At 45.7% G+C, this 19,082-nt stretch overlaps 1 protein-coding gene across 2 annotated transcripts in view; it reads right to left on the bottom strand.

Moving 5' to 3' along the window:
* Positions 1–19,082, bottom strand: part of Xdh (xanthine dehydrogenase) — a 64,456-nt gene that overhangs the window by 16,089 nt on the left and 29,285 nt on the right. For both annotated transcript variants that reach the window (XM_087907356.1, XM_087907357.1), the window contains 13 exons: positions 18,784–18,877; positions 17,797–17,906; positions 15,707–15,891; positions 14,023–14,197; positions 13,415–13,498; positions 11,673–11,842; positions 9,357–9,480; positions 6,608–6,727; positions 5,689–5,785; positions 4,355–4,479; positions 3,461–3,594; positions 2,949–3,036; positions 2,755–2,841 (listed from right to left, as the gene is read on the bottom strand). In XM_087907356.1, the coding sequence (XP_087763482.1) occupies positions 2,755–2,841; positions 2,949–3,036; positions 3,461–3,594; positions 4,355–4,479; positions 5,689–5,785; positions 6,608–6,727; positions 9,357–9,480; positions 11,673–11,842; positions 13,415–13,498; positions 14,023–14,197; positions 15,707–15,891; positions 17,797–17,906; positions 18,784–18,877 (1,593 nt within the window). The remainder of the gene's footprint in view (positions 1–2,754; positions 2,842–2,948; positions 3,037–3,460; positions 3,595–4,354; positions 4,480–5,688; positions 5,786–6,607; positions 6,728–9,356; positions 9,481–11,672; positions 11,843–13,414; positions 13,499–14,022; positions 14,198–15,706; positions 15,892–17,796; positions 17,907–18,783; positions 18,878–19,082) is intronic.

The following is a 19,082-nucleotide window of genomic DNA, read 5'->3' as shown; positions in this document are numbered from 1 at the left end:
TGTCTCTCTGTCTGTCTCTCTCTCTCTCTCACATACACACACACACACACACACACACACACACACACACGTTTTCAGCTCAAAGTTAATTATTAACTTTAGTTTTCATTGGTTTTATTTTCTATGTATATATTACTAACCCTTGTAAAGTTTCTCTTAATCTGTTCAGTTACATCAGATTTTTTTTTTATTTATTTAATAGAAAAACAAGAAACTATTTCTGGAGCTGACTGACCTACTCTAGTTTAGCCCAGCTACCTGCTAAAGCTGTTGTTCAGCTGCTGCCTCTAGAGTCACCTTCACACCCTCCCTGATTCCCCTTGTCTCTACATTTTTTTATTCCTGGAACTCAAGTCTTTCTCTTTTAGTTCACTCACTCTTTTCTTGGGGTACATTTGTTAGCATTGTCTCAAGAGTGGGGGATATGTCTAAGGCTCAGAGTCAGAGGAACAGGATGTTTGCTATGGGACTGCATCTCCTAGATATTTCTAAGATGCTACACCCGTGAAGTCTCTCCAGCATGGCTGCCTAAACAAGACCTAACCAACAACAACACTTATAGACACGCTAAGGTGGAAGATGGAAATCTCATGGAGCCTCAACCCTAAACCAAGCACTACAGGCAGCCAGGGGGTGCTGAGAGAAGAAGAAACAGTCTTCCCCAGGGAAGGGCCCCAGTTGGCTATGTAACATAATACAGACTAAGATGTACTGATGTATTTAGGAATGTGTGTGTGTGTGTGTGTGTGTGTGTGTGTGTGTGTGTGTGTGTGTATACGTGTGAATGTGAAACAATAATTTTTAAAAAAGAGGCCATGGCCATGAGTTTGAGAGAGAGCAAGAGGGGGGGTTAAGGGGAAGAAAAGGAAATGATATAACTATATTTTAATTTTTAAGAAAAGAACGACTATACACATTTACTCTCCTCCCACTCTTAACTGGCTCTAAATAGGAGTCTTCATTGTAAATTTACTCAATTCCCACTGTATGTCGATATACACTATATATCCTAATTCCCCAATACTGAGGAACAACAGAACACCTTCTCAGCTCTGGAAAGAACTGTTTTTACTTTCCTAAAAAACTCTATAACTCAGTATCCAGTTTTCTATATTTCATAGTGAGCCCATTTTCCTCTATCACACTCGCGAAAGATTTTTTTTTTAAATCTTAAAACCTAGTTTGGGTCAATATTTTTAAATAGTTTCTTGATAGCCTCTTCCACTGTCTGTTCCCCTTCTTTGTTTTCTGAAACGTCCATGATTTACACCTCCCGGACTGGTTCTCTGAGTTTTCTCATGTTTTCATTCTTACCCCACAGTGTTCTCTCTTCAGGGGACAGCCGTCAGGTTTCCTTCAACCTCTCTTACAGTTTTAATTCACCAGAGCTCATTTTTACTCTTGGACCAGCCTAGTGCTGCAGCGTGCTGCTCCCCCTCCCTGGTGCAAAGTCCCGTCTTCCTGAGGCGACAAATGCCGCCGTTCATTGCTTTTGCTGGTTTGTTTCATTTTGGTTGGAGTTTCGTTCCCCAAGTGTAGTTTCATTTTTCCATAAATAAATTGCTTTTTGTGTCCCTCTTCTCAAGTCCATTTTGCTTCATTTTACAATCCTATTAACACCTTTCTTTACTTCCTCCCTCCCTCCCTCCCTCCCTCCCTCCCTCCCTCCCTCCCTCCTTCCCTCCCTCCTTCCCTCCTTCCTTCTTTCCTTCCCTCCTTCCTTCCTTCCCTCCATCTTCTCTTTCTGTTTCTCCCACCTACGGTTTCTTTGAGGAAGAAACAATGCCACAGTCTCTTTATGCCACCACCTGGAGCTCGGTGCTCAGAGCACCTTTATGGGACTGAATCTTTGGGGATAACTGCTGCTGGCTTGTCGGCCTGATTTACCCCAAAACACCCAAACCTGTCACCCATGGCAAGAACATTAGAAATCCTTTCTGTTTGGAACACTTGTAATAGTAGGTAGGGAGTGTAACGTTTTCTAACTGAACTAATCAACTCCTAGCATAGGGGAAGATCCCAAAGGGCATAATGGGAAACCTGCTTTTTCTGGATTGTTACTTTAAAAAATAGGAATCTACACAGGTATAGATAGGCATATATAGTCTGGTCATAAAATTGGGATAACTTTTAGAAAGTACTACCAGCAAGGTACATTTGTTAATTCTCACAGATGATTTTATTTCACCCACTACCCCTACTTATTTGCTTCTTTTTTTTTTTCTTTTTTAAACTACAATGATTGTTTTACTTGGGGGGGGCGGTGTCACCACCTGCATGACTAGGTCAAAGGACAACTTGTGAGAGGCAGCTCTCTCCACCGTGTGGGTTCCAAGATTAGACTCAGATCGCCAGGCTTGGTGCCACACACCTTTGCCCACTGAGCACCACCTGGCAGGCTCTACTGTTTATTATATTTTAATAACCAAGTACTCCAAGCTCATCTGCCACTGTGGCAGTACTAAGGCATGCCCATTTCTGCTGGTCTTGTCCTTGCCATTTATACGACTCAAGGAGCCTCAACAAAAGCTTAACACAGAAATACCTAAAAGCCATGTTCGACATTACTCAAGGGCCTATCCTGGGAGACAGAAAGCCAACATTAATGTACAATATCTACAGGCATCACTAAGATACTACATAGACACGTAGGTAGGATAAGGGAAAATATATGCATGTTCCAAGTAAACAACCATGCCAGGGCATGTCCTTGATCTCCCAGTCACCCCTTGGGGGCATACTGATCCTACTTACGCCCCGAGAGAGATCCTCAGTGTTCCCACCATTGCTGAAGTGAGCCACCTCCAGAGCCACCACTCTCCCCGTCTTCATGAAGCCAACCTGAGGAAGAGAAAAGCCTCCTCAATAGAACCCCCGTCTCTCTGTCTCTGGTCCCTGGTCCATCCCACCTGCTTACACTACCCACGGGAACAGAAAAGGCCAAGAACCTTGTATTTAGCCAGGAAGGGATGCCTGCCGCCAGTTATCAGCATGTCCTCATCACGGTCCAGCATGCAGCGTACAGGGCGGCCTGTCCTGGGGCAGGGAGAGACCAAGAAGGTTAGAAACCTGTGAGCCTCCAGAAGCCCATGGCCGTGAGTCTCATGGATGCTCAACAGGAGGAAGGAGTTCATTTTCATCTGTGCATCGAGCTTTGCAGTGAAGACACTGTGCTAGATAACACAAGAAGTGCCAGGCTGAGTCCTCGCCTCACTCCTAGGGAGATTACAGCCAACTAAGGAAAATAAGACGTGGATACACAGGTTCATGTGCAAAGAAACGAGCCAGGTTGACCTTGCCCTTATGTCCGATGGCCCAAAACACAGAAAGCTGAGAATTCAAAGCATCGACAATTACTTTTGACGGGGGGAGAATCTAAAAGGCCTTCCTGACCCAGCTGCCCTTATTCTATTTCCCAGAGAATCTAATTGCGGTACAAGAAGAAAGCCTAAAAACTCACTTGTATGCGGCCAAGGCCACTGCCGTGGATAGCACAGTGCTCCGGGTCTCCTTCCCTCCAAAGCCTCCTCCCATTCTCTTTACTCGAACGACAATCCGGTTATCTGGAACGCCCAACATTTTTGCAACAAAGCTCTACGCAGAGGGAAAAAAGCATATATCCTTGCATTAACGCATCCTCTGGCCTTTTTCCAGGCCTGACCTTCACCTGTCCAACATGTCTGGGCCTAAGCACTGCTATACATCCTAGTATTCCTGGCAGAAAAATCCTCCTCACCTCCCAGTGCTGTCGGGTGCCAGGGTCCAGCACTCACTGGTCACCGCAGATTGAGTCAGGCAACTCAACTCTCGTACTTGCATTTAACCACACGGACAAGACAGCAGCATACTTTCAGAGCAAATCCTCATCTCATCTGGCAAGGGCTTTTAGATCAGAGAAGTAGGAGCAGATACCAAAAGCCTTGGCAACTTCTGTCATGCTACAGGTCACCAAGAAAAATCCCAGCTGTGGCTGCTAAGTTAGCGGTCCCTATAACTACCACTTAACCCCACACTTGATTTTAAAAGATGAGAAATGTGGGCAGGATATGCCCTGGCCAAAGCCACATAGCAACAAAATGATAAAAAAAAAATGAAAACTGAATAGGCTCTACTAAAAGTATTAAAATGCATCTAATTGATGCAATAACATTCACAAGCTCCATCTTACTCGTGAGAAAACGGAAGCAGAAAAGTTAAGTGATGAGTTCAATGCCACCTTGTTGGTGACAGGGTCTGTCCCCATGACTAGTACTCGCGTCCCTTTTAGCACCCGTCTCTACTTCCTCCCACTCCCCACCCTGTCCACTGGTCTGCTAGGGATCTCCTGTCACTGCCACGACTGCTCTGAGCTGACCTGGGTCTTCATGGTGTTCTGCGTGCCCACAAAGAGCTCCATCTCGCCTGCCTCGCCTTTGGGGACAGCAATGGTGCAGTTGGTCTCCAGGTAGAAGTGCTCCTGGCCACCGATATACAATTCTCCTGGAAAAGCAATGAGAGACCCCAGATGAGCCCTGTGCTGTAGAGGGGAATGCCTGCTGTGACTGCGCATCTCGGTTGTCACTTGACACATCAGTTGAAGAACTCTCTCCATCAAGTTGTCTTGTGCACACATCTGTGGGGCATTTCCTTCATTGGTAATTGAGAGAGGAGGTCGTCCCCAACTGTGGACAGTGCCGTTCCTGAGAAGGCGGCCCTGGGTTAGATAAAGAAGGTCACTGATCAAGTCAAAGAAAGCATGCCAGTTAGCAGCATCCCTACGTAGGGTGCTTCCGTTCCTGCCTCTAGGCTCTCGTTGGCTTCCCTCGATAATGGACCTGTAATCCGAATAAACCCTTTCCTCCGGAGGTGTTTCTAACCAGTGTTTTATCACAATAATCAGAACATTTGCCCAAGGAAATATTCCACCGAGGAACCACCTGCTGGCAGGTGACCTCTGGGTTTCCCAATGGAATGCGGATGCGAAAGTATCTTAAAGTCCTAGCGCTCTGGGAGTTACATCTGTTCCTCTAATCCTCCTCCCATCAAAGAAGCCAGAAGAGCATTAACTATATCAGGCTCAGTCTTCTCGCCGCAGCCACAGGGCATCTGGGATTTCTAAAATGATCGTTGTAAAGTTTTGGAAAAGGCAAGAAAAAATTGGCAGATGTGACTGAAAACATGACTCTTTCAGAACAGAAGCAAGCACTCTGTTGGAGACCTAGTGAGCCTGCTGGTGATTTAGCAATGCCCAAGGGTCAAAGTAGAAAGGTATTCTAAGGGGGCTCATGGGTAACCTTGCCTTGGGCTGGGATCTGGGATCTACTTGACAGAGTCAGAGTTCAGGAAAGAGGGGGAAGGGCAGAAACTCACTGAAGATGGATAAGGAGCATTTTCAGGCATCTGGGGGAGAGTGTGGAATTTGTCCCAAAGCTAGACACATGTGTGGCCATTGTCCTTTCTACACAAGCTTCCAAAGACATAATGTAGGATCACTTAGGTACATCCAGCTTTACGATGAGAGAGTAGGGATAAAAGTGAGGGAGGCTCCATCCCTGCTAACTGCCTACAACTTCATTCCCAACATCAGAGGGCATCTTCTGTGAGAAAATGCTACCAATCACTTCCCTTCTCCAGGGCTCCGTGTGTATCTCTTGGATTTAACTGACAAACTGAGGTCCCCATCCCTTCTGTCACATGGTGCCACCATACCTGAGACCACGTTGTCAGCTTCAGAAAAGCCTTTCTTGAGATCACCTTTCTCAATTTTTATCTCGGAGCCATAGAAGGAGTTGTTCTTTACAGCATCCTGAAGGTCAGAAATGAAACTTCAGTAACAAGGCTTGGGCGGGGTGGGGGTGATGGGAAGGTGATTCTGACCAGGAAGAGAGGGGCTTTCTGAAATGCTGCCTCTCTCTCCTCACGAAGGTGCAGTTATTCATACTCTTAAAGCGTGTTCTACTGGAGCTTAGGGAATTGTGTTCGGTCTGTCACCTCAGTGGCAGACAATCAGCAGAGTTTTCTGGAGAAGGAAAAGAGAACCAACGGCAGCTGAAATGTGGGGCAAGGGGAGCTCAGTTTGGCCTTTAGTGGACTGAACCCCAGGATGGTGAAAGGTGAGGTTTCTCTGGAGCATAAACTCTAGGACTGGAAGGAATTCTAAAAACCCATTTACAAGAAGGCTCTTAACTTCTGATAGGGTTACATCACAATAAATCTATCGTATTGAAAATACCATATGCTAATGATTCAGTGTACCTAACACACCAAGTGAACAACATCGCTTTAACTAGCGGACCTTAAGCAAAGTCTGAAAACCTCTATTAGCTCACAGCTGGGGAAAAGTCATCTATCACACACCTGGTTTTCACGTGCAGTGTGGGCTATCGTATGTGATTTGAATACTGTACTGAAAGTGAGAATCTGTGCATCCGCGGGCTATGCTTGTACACCGTTGGAAATCTGAAGAACTGATGTAATTTAAATGTAACCAAGGGAAGCTGGGTGCCAGCTGTAGCCAAACACCCATGTGCTGCTCAGATTGAATGTTCCGGCTCTGCCGGGTCCTCCAAAGGAAGGCTAAGAAGGGTAAGAGCTGACTCCTCTACAGAAGCAGCCCGTTCTCCGTTACCTCGATTGTGATAATGGCTGGTAGGTCTTCATAGGTTATTTTCACCCCGTTAGCAGCTCTTTGGGCGTGTTCTGGGGTGTCAGCGACCACAGCACCAATGATGTGCCCGACACAAGTAACCTAGGATCAGAGACAAGTTCATCAGGAAGCAAATCTTTATGGATACTCTAACAAGGCAAAGGGGGTCCCCACCCTTCAGTCAGAGCATATTTTAGGGATGCTCTCGAGCCTTACTGAGGGCATGAACCTCCTCACAAGATCACTGGTACCACCACAGAAAAGATTTGAACTCAATGCCCAATTCTTATATTTTCACTCTGGTAGCTTATTGAGAAACTGTGTGGGAGAGAATGTGAGCAACAGCTTTCCTTGTCTGCCATGAGCCGAATGGGAGGCACGGCCCCAGCGGCTGTCTGTCAATGCACAGATGGCTCAGTGATTACGAGCACGTGTTGCTCTTGCAGAGGACCTTTGCTCTATTCCCAGCACCCACATGGGCTCACATCCATCCATGAATCCAGTTCCAGGGGATCTTCTGACCTCTCCAGGCACCAGGTATGCATGTGGTACACAGACATATGAAGGCAAAACCCTCAGACACATAAAATAAAAATAAGTAAATTAAAAAAAATTAGAGATAAAGACAGATTTAGGAGACAATGGGATGATGGTCAGATCACAGCTAACTAAATATTGATCTTGTCTCTCAGCTTCGGTGTCTTCCCACCAGACCCCCCTTTTTTTTAATGGCAAATCTCCTCAAAGTCCACCCTGTGTCTTATAATTTCATCTAGATCAGCAGTTCTCACTGTAGGGGGGTTTCTACCCCTTTGGAGGTCATGTATCTAGTATTCTGCAATCAGATATCTACCTGCTTTGTGATCCACAACAACAGCAGTGAAATAATTTTTGTGGTTGGGGGGGGTCACCATGACATGGGAACTGTATTTACAGGTCACAGCTTGAGGAAGGCTGAGAATCACTGCTCTGGATAGATGATGCTCCTAAGCTGCAGGTCACAAACGCTGCTTTAGACATGGTGACACTGGTTTTTCAATTCATAGTGATGATTGCTTCCCTTTAAGGACCCAGTCCCTTAAAACTATGTGTTATATGTGTTGCACATGTGAATGTATGTGCACATGCTTGTAAAGGTCAGAGGTCAGCATCAGATATATTCCTCAGTTGCTCCACACCATATTTTTGAGACAGGATGTGTCACTGAATTTGAACCTTGGAGATTGGTTAAACAAACTGGCCAGTGAACTTTAGGGATCTGCCTGTCAAGATTTTATATATACATAAATATATATATATATGTATATATATTATATATAAATATATATAAAATGTGCAATGTGGGATTCCCCTCTGTATGCTGTGAATACCACTGGTTAATAAAAAAAAAAAACTGGCATGGCCTGCTATGGTAGAATAGACTTAGGCGGGGAAAACTAAACTGAATGCTGTGAGAAAGAAGGATGGAGTCAGAGAGAAGCCATGGAGCTGCCACCAGAGACAGACATGCTAGAACCTTGCCAGTAGGCCACAAGCCTCGTGATAAAATATAAAATAATAAAAATGGGTCAAATTAAGATATAAAAGCTAGCCAATAAAAAGTTAGAGCTAATAGGCCTAGCAGTGATTTAATTAATACAGTGTCTGTGTGGTTATTTTGGGAGTCTGGGCAGCTGGGAAATGAACAGGCAGCCTCCTTACAACTAATGTGTGTGTGTGGCATGGATATTTTACATGAATGCTGAGAATATAAGCTTGGATCTTCATGTTTGCACATGCCCATAAAAGATTGAGCCACCTCCTAAAGAACTCTTAATGGATCCCCTTTGGGGATAACTTTGATCAAATATGCATCAGAAAATAAATGAAAACACAGTTATATAGCCTATCTTATTCAGGTGCAAGGTTTTCTAACAACAAGCAACACTTGAAGCTCAAGCCTCTGGAGGTTCTCTCCGAAGGACCAGTAAGTATGGACCTAACTGGTTCTGCAGTGTTGACCTGCTTGTACCTAGTTGACTCTAACTAAAATGCTTGCAACACTCCTGAGACTCTAGACACTGATAAAATAATTTGTTCTTCTACCAAACGCTTTATCAATTTTCCTCAATAAAACCTGTCTTCACTGGTTTTCATTCTTTGCTTCACCTTCACTTAATTTTTCATTTTATAAAAGGTGATTAGCCTTCAGCAACACCTACTTGAATCAATTTGCAACCTTTAATCAGTACTAGAATTATAAAATGTCCATCTGAGAACTGCCCTACGAGTGAAGCATAAGGAGTTTTGTAGCAACTGTCTTCAGGGCCTGGAGATGCTGTTACTGCAGATTTCCATACAGTTGAAATCAGTAAATGAACTCCAATAGAAGTGGATTGTCTACACCTAGTGGTGGGATTATGATCTCATTCCTAGTTAGCTTATTTAATGTATTCTTATTGTCTTTAGTAAAGGAGCTTAGCACTATACATTACAATCTTGGTTGCTAACTCTTATATAAGTACCAGCCTTGTTCTCCTGCCATTTTGGCACGAAGTCTCCTATTATGCCAGAACAACAATCATCAATTAAATAACCAAATAGCATATTCTGTCCCTTCGTGAATTACCCTAAATACTGACCAATTACATGATGGCCACAATATATGCATGATTAGGAATTTGGAGCCATGAGCACAAATTAAATCCATGACATTTATTCTAGTTATTTCTGATGACAAGTCTAAATATACCTTATCCTTTGCAAAGACAGTCTCGTCATTGCAAAGGCCGGTTACATTACTGTGAGGAATATCTTCTTCGGTGAGGAAGCAAACAAACCCTGGCACCTTCTTGGCTTCTGAAGTGTCTATGGACCTGGAGAATGAGCAGAGTGAGAGGCCAGGTCGGCAAACTTTGGCAGGAGACACATCATCTGGCTTGGATAGCTAATTCCATCCAATTATCTTTCTCTACCTCGTTCTTCCCATCTCTGCCTTCTTCTATCCTGTCCTGAATGCCTTCCACTGTGCCAAATGCTGCTGGGGATACAGGATGGATAAACGACCACTTATCAGATGTCAGTCCAGATAAAGTGGACTCCAAATACAGTGAGTCTTATCCAAGAGAGCAGAAGTAACTCTGGAGAGCTCTGGTTAAAATATATCTAAAGCATTTTGGGGTTTTTGCTATGCCATGGATACAGTGACCCTGGACATCTGCTCACAGATCAATTTCTCTTTATACATTAATAGTGCTGTGCCTGTAGCAGGGCATCTTAAACACAATTAGGCAATGTTGGCCTAGAAAGAGGATGCTGGAGTTGATCAAGTCTAACAGACTACAGAGCAGAGGCAGCTCTGGGAAAGTTATAGAAGTATCTTGAAGGAATCATCTTCAAAACAGTTAATCCTCATTTAAAAGAAAAACAAAAACAAAAAAATAATTACCAGTACCCCATATAATGGTTAAGCTTGGGAAAGTCAAGTAGCTTGTCCAAAGTCACCCAGCCAGAAAGCAGCATATCTGGGTTTAGAGCCAAGGGTAGCCATGGGGATACTAGGCAAGAAAGCTTCACCCTTTTGACCCACCCATTCACACATTGATGGGATGGAGGTTGCTGGAGTATAGGCAATGAGTCATGACACTGGTAACATGGGCTCAAGGAAAGGACCAAGGAAAAGGACTCACCCTTAGCCCTAGCTGTCAATCAACTGATACAAACACTTCCTCCAAGGCCTAGGAAAGTTGATAACCCTGGTAGATACTTTGTATCTAGCTCACCATGCTTGGAGTCTGTCTCTAGGTTAGGAACCCCAGGAAGGAAAGACTGATGGAGAGGCCTGAGTCTGCCCCAAGGCAGGGAGAGAGAGAGAGAAAGAGAGAGAGAGAAAGAGAGAGAGAGAGAGAGAGAGAGAGAGAGAGAGATTCCCAGCTGTTCCGTTCAGCCACAGGTACTGTGTCCAGTGCTACTAGAGTCCAAAGCTCAAAGCTAGCTGCTGTAAACATGCAGAGGTGTCAGGCCCAGTTCCTAATGCTCCTTGGCCTCAAACACAGTCCCTGCTACCTACCAATCACATCACCTGGATCAGGCAGCTCCTTCTGCCTATGCCTTAGCTCCTCAGCTGCACTGCCTACAGGGTTGTTGTAAAGAATAAATGAGCCAATATATATGAAATGTGTGAAACTAGGTGGCAAACACCAAGCGCTATGTTAAGTGTTAAGCATTATGCTCGCCACTACTGTACTGTGGTGTAGTGGTAATTCTTGCTGTTCGTCTCTTAGCCTCTAACAGGTATGGATGACTGTTTTATCTGCTAGGTGCGATGTGGACACATTTGGGGACCCTCACAAACACCCTGATACATAACTTCAGAGCAAGTAGAGGTCTCATCAGCTATGCCTGCCCTGTAGCTTTGTGAGGGTTCAATCCCAGCTTTGGGAGGCTAAGGCCAGACTCTTTTCTGTAGTGCTAGCTAGCAATTTTTTTTTGATATTCCACATATATTCAGTCCAGTCTCTGAATGTAAGTCCTACCTGATCCTGTTAGGAGCTTGTCACCTACACTCACAGCTTTTCAGACCAAGAGTGGCCTCCCTGCTCAATGCCCATACTGTCCTCCTACCCTCTTACCCTCCCAATGGGAGAACTTCAGGTACCACGTGTGGAGCCCAAGCCTTCCTGCTGCTCTCTGATGGGTTTGAGAGGACTTCCTGCAAGCTTTGTTTTTCTATCCCATTCCTTCTGAATACCTTGCTTAGCCTAGTAGGGAGGGCATTGGACCTTCCCCAAAGCAATGTGCTTTATCCTCTCTGAGGAGTGGATGGGAGGTGGGGTAAATGAAGGGGATGGGAGGAGGGGTAAATGAAGGGGATGGGAGGAGGGGAAAGGGTGGGAACTGGGATTGGTATGTAAAATAAAAAAGAGAGTTTTTTTTCTTTAAAAAATTATTATATATAAAGAAGACTTTCTGCCTTGGCCTATGATGGAGAACCCTCAAGCGGCCTTCCTCTTCACTGCCAGCAGAGCAGAGCGTGCTTCTCGCTGACTCCCTGGGACACAATACTCACGTGATCTTAGCGTGGGCCTTGGTGCTGGTGACCAGCTTGAGAGACAGCTCATTCTCATGGCGGGGAATGTCATCACAGTACACAGCCTGTCCCGATGCCTGCATCTCTGCAGCCAGGTGAGGCAGGGGCCGGCCCACCATATCCTCCTCAGACTGATCCTTGGGCACCTCCTGAAACAGTATGTGCACCAGTCAGACTGAGCTTCTGAGGACAGACACTGATCCTCTATAGGCCCAGGGTACGTTGAGAACTAGGGAAAGCCAGAGGGCAATTAAGAAGTCACTGACAAGGTATTCATAGTATAAATATATCAAGAAACAGAAGAACCTAAATATACATGAGCTACAATACATGAGCTATACACATGGGTTATACTGTATTCATACAGTGGAAGAGTATGCACCCTTTAAAACATAATTTTGAAGAATTTAAAGCAGAAGAAATAATGCTTATATTAAATATAAAACATTCTATATGTGCATGTTTATTAATTTTATATAAGTAGCACGTGATACTAACATGCATGTGTATCCACATAAGCAAAAGAAAAACAAAAATACAATGACTTTCTCTTGGAGACGAGATTTTGAGAGACTTTTATTTCCCTGTTCACACTTCATTATAGTTCCCAAAGTCTTTTATTAATTTTAGTATCAATTTCTATCCTATGTATTTTTCAGAGTAGTAAAGTGTCTAATATTTACTGAGCACTTTTATGAGCCATGGACTTAGAAGTGGTCTAATTTTATTTTTTGGTACTAGAGACGGACCGAGGCCTTACCATTGCCAGGCCAATACTCTAGCACTGAATGCCAGTCCTCCCCCACTCTGTGAAAGGAATCACCATTGGCCACATGAGCAGGTGGGTCTAATCGACTTTCCTCAGAAGCTCAGTGGCAGTTTGTCTGAGGTTACAGAGTCAAAAAGAGACAAACTTTGGATTCTGATCAGGCAGCCATGTCCTAGAGTTCATCCGTGGGCCACCAACTCAGGCAGGGCTCAGCAAACTGCTGCCCGTGCTTGGTTCTTTAAATAGTTACTAAACTTGATCACTCGGATGGTTTGTTTTAGAAACAGAGTCTCCTATTTCCCAGGTGATACTCAAATTTCCTATGTAGCGGAAGACAGCCTCAAACTCTTCCTGATGGCTCTGCTTCTACCTCCCAGGGGCTGGGATGACGAGGTTGCCCCTCCACGGCTCTTTTAAGTGGTTCCAGGGTCCAAATGTAGGACTTCGTGCGCAAGTGAGCACTCTACCAACTGAACTATAGCCCCAAGCCATCGTTAATTTATATGTTTACAGTTGTTTTGTGCTACAGTGGCCGAGCTTAGACGTGACAATATACTGCATGGTTTGCAAAAATCTGCAGTGCTGATGGGAAATGTGCTGACCTTTTACCTAGTGCACCCCCAAAACCTGTTAGAATGATGTGTTTGTTTGCATATGTTCATCCGGGCATACATCTTCAAGAAGATGTTTAGGTTGGCTCATTGGGGGTCAGGGAGGACCAAATAGATTTTTCTTCTCCCTAAAGAACAGGTGCAGTTTAGCACCTGGTCCTAAGAGAGAAACAGAGGAAGTAGGACAAGGAGCTACATTGCAACAGTGTGACCCTGGTGTTCTTCCCGGGATGTTCATGTATGGGACTTCAAGTATCTGCACGCCATTTGCCAAAGCTCAGCCGCGAGTCATCGGGTGTGACTGCAGAGCCCCTGAAATTAAACATGCCGTGTGTACTCACTTGGAAAAGCTGGACGTTAGCCGGAGGGTCCTTCTGAAAGAGCAGAGTGGCGCTGGCAAAGGTGGGGTCCAGCTTACCACACATCTGTGGAGGTAGAAAACAGGGAAGGCTAAGACTCCAGCATATCATTTCCTCCTTCCACCCACAAGTAATAAAGATAATGCATCTCCTCCAATCTCGTCATCCCCCATTCCCCACCCCCCTCATCTCTCCGTTCCCTCACCCCCTGGATGCTAACTTCTTTCTCCAACACCCCTGGCTTTCCACATTCAAGCAAGCTGTTCTCTTGGTTGGAATACCACCCCTCCCCATGCCTTCCTTAAAGTCTTCCTTACTCCCCTTTACTCTGGAAGTATTTAATGATACAGAAGGCAGTCACAATATAACCTCAAAAAGAACACACTGGGTTATAAATCCTTTTACTCAGTGTGATTCCAAATCTGCCTAGAAAGTGAGACTTCCAGACCCAAAGGCAGACGCTGGCAGATAAGATGGGGGCACTATCCCCAGGTGACCCTGACACCTGCTCTTCTGTTCTCAGATGTTGAAAGGGCAGGAGCAACTTTCCACCCAGCCCAACCTGCTGCGCCCCCAAACATGGTGCTCACATTCTCGAGGTTCGCTTTGCCCAGCTTCTGGAGGACCGTCAGGTAGAACTTGAAGAAGAAGCTGAGAGTAAGGGTCCGTCGGAACTCCACCATACCACCAGGGGCGTTGGGGGCCAGGTGCAGCTCCTCTGCCAGGCCAGCACACACATCCTGCAGCAACTCCTCATTCCAAGACCTGGAAGACGGCAGAGTGTGGGCTTGCTTCTCCCCACCCATCTCCATCACTCAGTGTGGCGCATAGCCTCTATCGAATAGGCAGTCAAAACTCGACCTTCTGGTACCTTAGTCCCTCATCTTTAAAAGCACATACAAAGATAGATAGATAGATAAATAGATAGATACATAGATACATAGATACATACATACATGTATCTAGATATATAGCAATCTATATAAATAGAAAGATATCAATTTTTTTATTTTAACTTTTGAGATTGTAATATGATTTCATTTCTTTTTTCCCTTTCCTCTCTTCAAACCCTCTCGTATAGCCCTCCCCACTCTCCTTCAAATTTATAGCCCCTTTTTTTTCATTAATTTTTATTACATGCTTGTATATGTATGTGCATACATACATTTTCCTATATATAACCTGTTCTGTTTGTATAATGCTACTTGTACATATTTTTAAGCTCCAAAAATAATAGTTACTCTAGGTTCTTATATTATACTAGGCAATATCCTAAGTACTTTATTTGAGTTGCTAGTTTTCATTTAATTAAACGCTGTGGTAGGGAGAAATCTGATGCCCATTTTAGCACTGAGAAATTTTGGCATAGAGGGACTAACTAATAAGACTCTGCTCCTCATCTGGTTAGTGGTGGGGCCAAGGAATCAGATTTCAAGTTCATCTCTGTCTCTTCCATGTGGTCATTCTAAGGATCACACAAGGTAATACCAGTGAAGCGCCGGGCACAACTGCTACCATGTGGCGGCCCTCATTACAGTAGTAGTAGGATTAATAATAGGGATATGAATAACAGTGTAATGGCAATGTAATAATAGTAGTAATAGTAATCGTGATGGTAGAAGTAATGGTGACACCAGCACCAGTAATCCTACTCGTTGTAATAGTTCCAATGGCAGTGAGAAGCACAGTAGTAACCACAGCAATGGCAAGGCACCGACGCAGTAATAGTAGAAGCAACAGCATCAATAGGCAGGGCATCAGAAATACTGCTACCACAGAGTTGGTAGTAGTGATGACAATAATGCTATCATCAGTAGTAACAGCAGCAGCAGTTGCGACAGCTGTGTGGTAGGAGTGACAGTGGTGGCAGAAAGTAACCATAGTGACACGCTGCTAGCAGCAATGGTGTTAACGGTGCTCACAGTTTGCACTGGTGCTGGCAGCACTAGCGGCAGTAAGAGGAGGAGCAACAGGAATGCTACTAAGATAACCCCTACAAGTAGGTGCCAGTGTCTGTGTTCCTAGCACTAGCCAGTGGGAGTCATAGCAGCAGTAGTAGGAGGCACCACCGCTGCGGTGCTGCTAGCCATACAGCGATAGTAGAAGGAATGAGAGCAGCCGCGGGACCAGCAGCAGCAGCAGTCAGAACTGACTACACTGTTAGAAGCATCGCCAGGAGGAGCGATGGTCATAGCAGCACCAGGAGCTGCAATGGTAACACCCCAGAAGCCACCACGGCAGCGCAGACAGCTTCCCAGTGCAGCCCGTGCTTACTTGGGCGGCTGTCTTGAAGCGGTCTTGAGGGCTGAAATGGTTCTGTCGGCCATCCCTCCGTAACAAAGGGACAGTTCCTGCACCTCGGTGGTCCCTGGCTTGAACAGGACTCTCATGCCGCTAGTCACCTTGGCAATGTCGTCTTCTCTCCGGGAGGCCTGCTTGAAGGCTGAGAAAAACTCACCCTAAAGATTAAAAAAAGAAAAAAAAAAGAATTGGTCTTCCCCACAGTTCGCAGGCATAGTGAATGGCCAGCATGAAACCTAAGGACTAGATAGGAGGCCAGAGAAGTGGGGAGGATGTGACTGAGCCTTGGAAATTGGTGGGGAGCAAAGACAAGACATGATCTTAGACTACATCTTTATAAGTTCCGGGTCACATTCTCAGAAGCTGGAAAGGGTCCCGACTTCATTGCCAGTCAGGTGACTTGGGGATGGGGTGGCGTCTACAGAGCGTATAGCTGGAAGGAGAAAGACAACGCCACAAAAACTCCCAGAAAGCCATCTGGTGCCAGTATCAGGATCCACTGTCCCCTCCAAAGACCTCAGTGAAAACTCTGTGGCATGTCGCCTTTCCGGTTGGGGCAGGAGGATGGGGTACACCACCTTGCCTGTGGCTCCCGGATAACTGTAATGTGTTCCTCCCACCAGCGTACTGCGGATTGACACATCCTGGTTACTGTGAGCCCAGGTCCTGCTATCAGGCAACTGTTGTTTTATGCTACAAGCAAGCTTCTCTCCTGGGCCTGAGCCAGGTCTGTTTCTATGGAGAGGAGGGAGGGAACTATGAATCACTTTCCAGGAAAGAATCATGTGACCTCTGCCTTCCACGCCCAGATTGTGGTCACCCTGGGTCTGCATATTTATATTAACCCCCAAAGGTCCTTTGTTCTGAAGGAGCCATGGGGATTCTCCCAGGCATCATTCTTGGGTGCTGACATGGTCTGGAGCACCTCGCCCAGAGTTTTAACTGTTCTAAAGCAGGCAGTGGTTCCATGTGCTCACGCCCAGGGTCACACTGGTGCCCCCAGAAATCAGGGTACCGGTGTCCTTTCTTGATAAAACTCTCTAGTTCCCAGCATAAAACCTCCTCTCTTTTATGAAATGATAGATTTGTTAAAGACCCTATCTGAAAAATAAAAGCAGAGTCACATGAAGGCTGACTAGCCCCTGTTCCACTCAATTAAAAAAAAAATAGTGATCTGTGAAATTCAGAATTCTAAGACTTGCTGCTCAAAATAGTCTATAAACACAAGCTGGAAAATCATTCGAAGGCCATCTCAGGAGCATTGCTGCTCGAATTGAATTAGCATTCTCATTAAAGAGCTCAAAATCTGCCAGGACAAACTCAGTTCACACTGACCAAGCGCTTCCTGTAACCCGAGGCTGTTCTGACAGCTGTTTTGCTGGCCTCGCCCAGAACATTCTTGTAATATGTCTAAAGCGTCTGTGACTGCTGAGAGAGGAGAACTAGAGCAGGCCAAGCCCTGCAAGGCGCCACATCTGCCCAAACAGATGAGAAAAGCTGCTCACAAAGCCCACATCCAGAAGTGCCCAGCCAGAGTAAGGTCAGTGAGCAAGCACCTTAGTAAGCCCGAGGTCAGCCGTGAGGTCTCACCACGGCAGCTTCTTCACAGGACCTATACACTTGACTTTGGGAAAATACATCACTGACACAAGGCAGGAATACCTAACAAATAGGGTTGTCCTTGGGACTGTGCTGTGTACTGCTGGTTGATGGCCACCACTGGCTTCCATACACCTATCAAGAACCTCACGAGTTCTGCCCTGCAGTCTCTACACTGGGTAACACTGTGCCTACTTTACAAAGAGGACGCAGAGGCTCAGAAATGAGAGACTAGCCCTTCTAGGTCCCCTGTCAGACTTCTGAGTTCCATAGGCCATGCCCCGCAACTTCTCCTTGTCCAGAAATGATAGAGTTGCTTCATCAAACGCAATGTCAGCGAGAATGGATCCAGGTTAAAGTTGAGAGGCGCTAACTACGGTCCTGAGATTGTCTTTTGGCCCCTTATCTGCAGCCTGGCAGCGGTATAGTTTGGGCAGAGCCTGAAGCAACTCTCACACTCTTACCTCCCTGCTGAAGGGGATCTCGATGGACAGCAGTACCTCCTCTGGACTGAGCAGAGTCTTTCTGTAGCCAGGGAAGAAGGTGTGGTCCATCCGAACAGTTCTCTTGGTACCTACATGCAGACAATATGATAACAGTCACACATGGGCGAAGCTGGTGATACACTGGCAACAGGGGACAGTCGCCAGTGGGGCAAGTTCCTCTCTGCTCTCTGATGCCACGGTCAGAGGAATCAGCAGGCAAAACTGAAAATAAGTCACTTTCTGAGGTTCTTACCCAGTGTGTTCTCATCAGTGTCTGACAATCACCTTTTCTGAGGGAGGAATGACCTGGTCTGTGGAATGTGTCATTTTGTGATCTAAATACACTCACCACAGCCAGGCTCAAGCAGCCATACAAAGGCACGGAGTGTGAAGTCAGAACAAGGGCAAGAAAGTTGTATCAATTCCTTGTTCACTGTCCTTCGGTCAAGAGTTGCCTAACAAGGATTGCCTTCGGAAGCTTGCGTCTGGGAACTAGATTGTATGTGAACTAAGAGTGGGTAGAGGCTAGGAAACCAGGAAGGGACCCGTGATGAGGATCAAAGGGCTTTAAGGGGCATGGGTAAGAAGAGTAAAAGAAGACATACATGTGGTATGAAATAGAGGAGGAGATACTGGGGGTGACAGGGTACAGTGAGGACAGGGCGAGGGACAGGAAGTTAGAGGGGAGGCCCAACTAAACTTAGTATGTATAAAAATTCTGTAAGGAAGCTTGCTACTTTATATACTAATTAAAAGATTAAATTTAAAAAAGAAACAAAAAGGAAGAAAATGCTTAACTCTCTCAGCCTCTAACCTGCATTGATCCCCCTGCAACTTGTATGAATGCAAACCTTAACGCATTAGGGACCACTGGATATGGGGCTTTGTTTCTCCAGAAAATGATCTGGGGGGCAAAATGTCCCTCCCCCGAGTCATTCTTCACGGATCTCTGCCTCAGTTGCTCACCTCTAGACACGAGGGTCAGTTTGGCTCCGCTGGCCGTGAACACAGGGTTGAGGTCAGAGATGGGGCTGGCGGTGATGATGTTCCCTCCGATGGACTGGTGAGAACAAGCGGAGAGTGAGAGCCTTTCCCGCGTGCAGGGCAGGAGGTGACAGCTGTGGCAGGGGGCACTGGAGGACCTGACTGAGCAGCCCGGTGAGACATGGTCATTCGAGGAAACACAGAAGCCTGAGATCAGAACACTTAGGCCGGGTTCTCAGCTTGGAAACATACGCGTGTGTCTGCAAACTGAGGCAACTTCT

The sequence above is a fragment of the Myodes glareolus genome, chromosome 6 (genome assembly GCF_982192425.1).
Source record: "Myodes glareolus chromosome 6, mMyoGla1.1, whole genome shotgun sequence".
NCBI lineage: Eukaryota > Metazoa > Chordata > Mammalia > Rodentia > Cricetidae > Myodes > Myodes glareolus.
The sequence above is the reverse complement of the archived record's forward strand: the minus strand, read 5'-3'. Positions and strand labels throughout refer to the sequence as shown.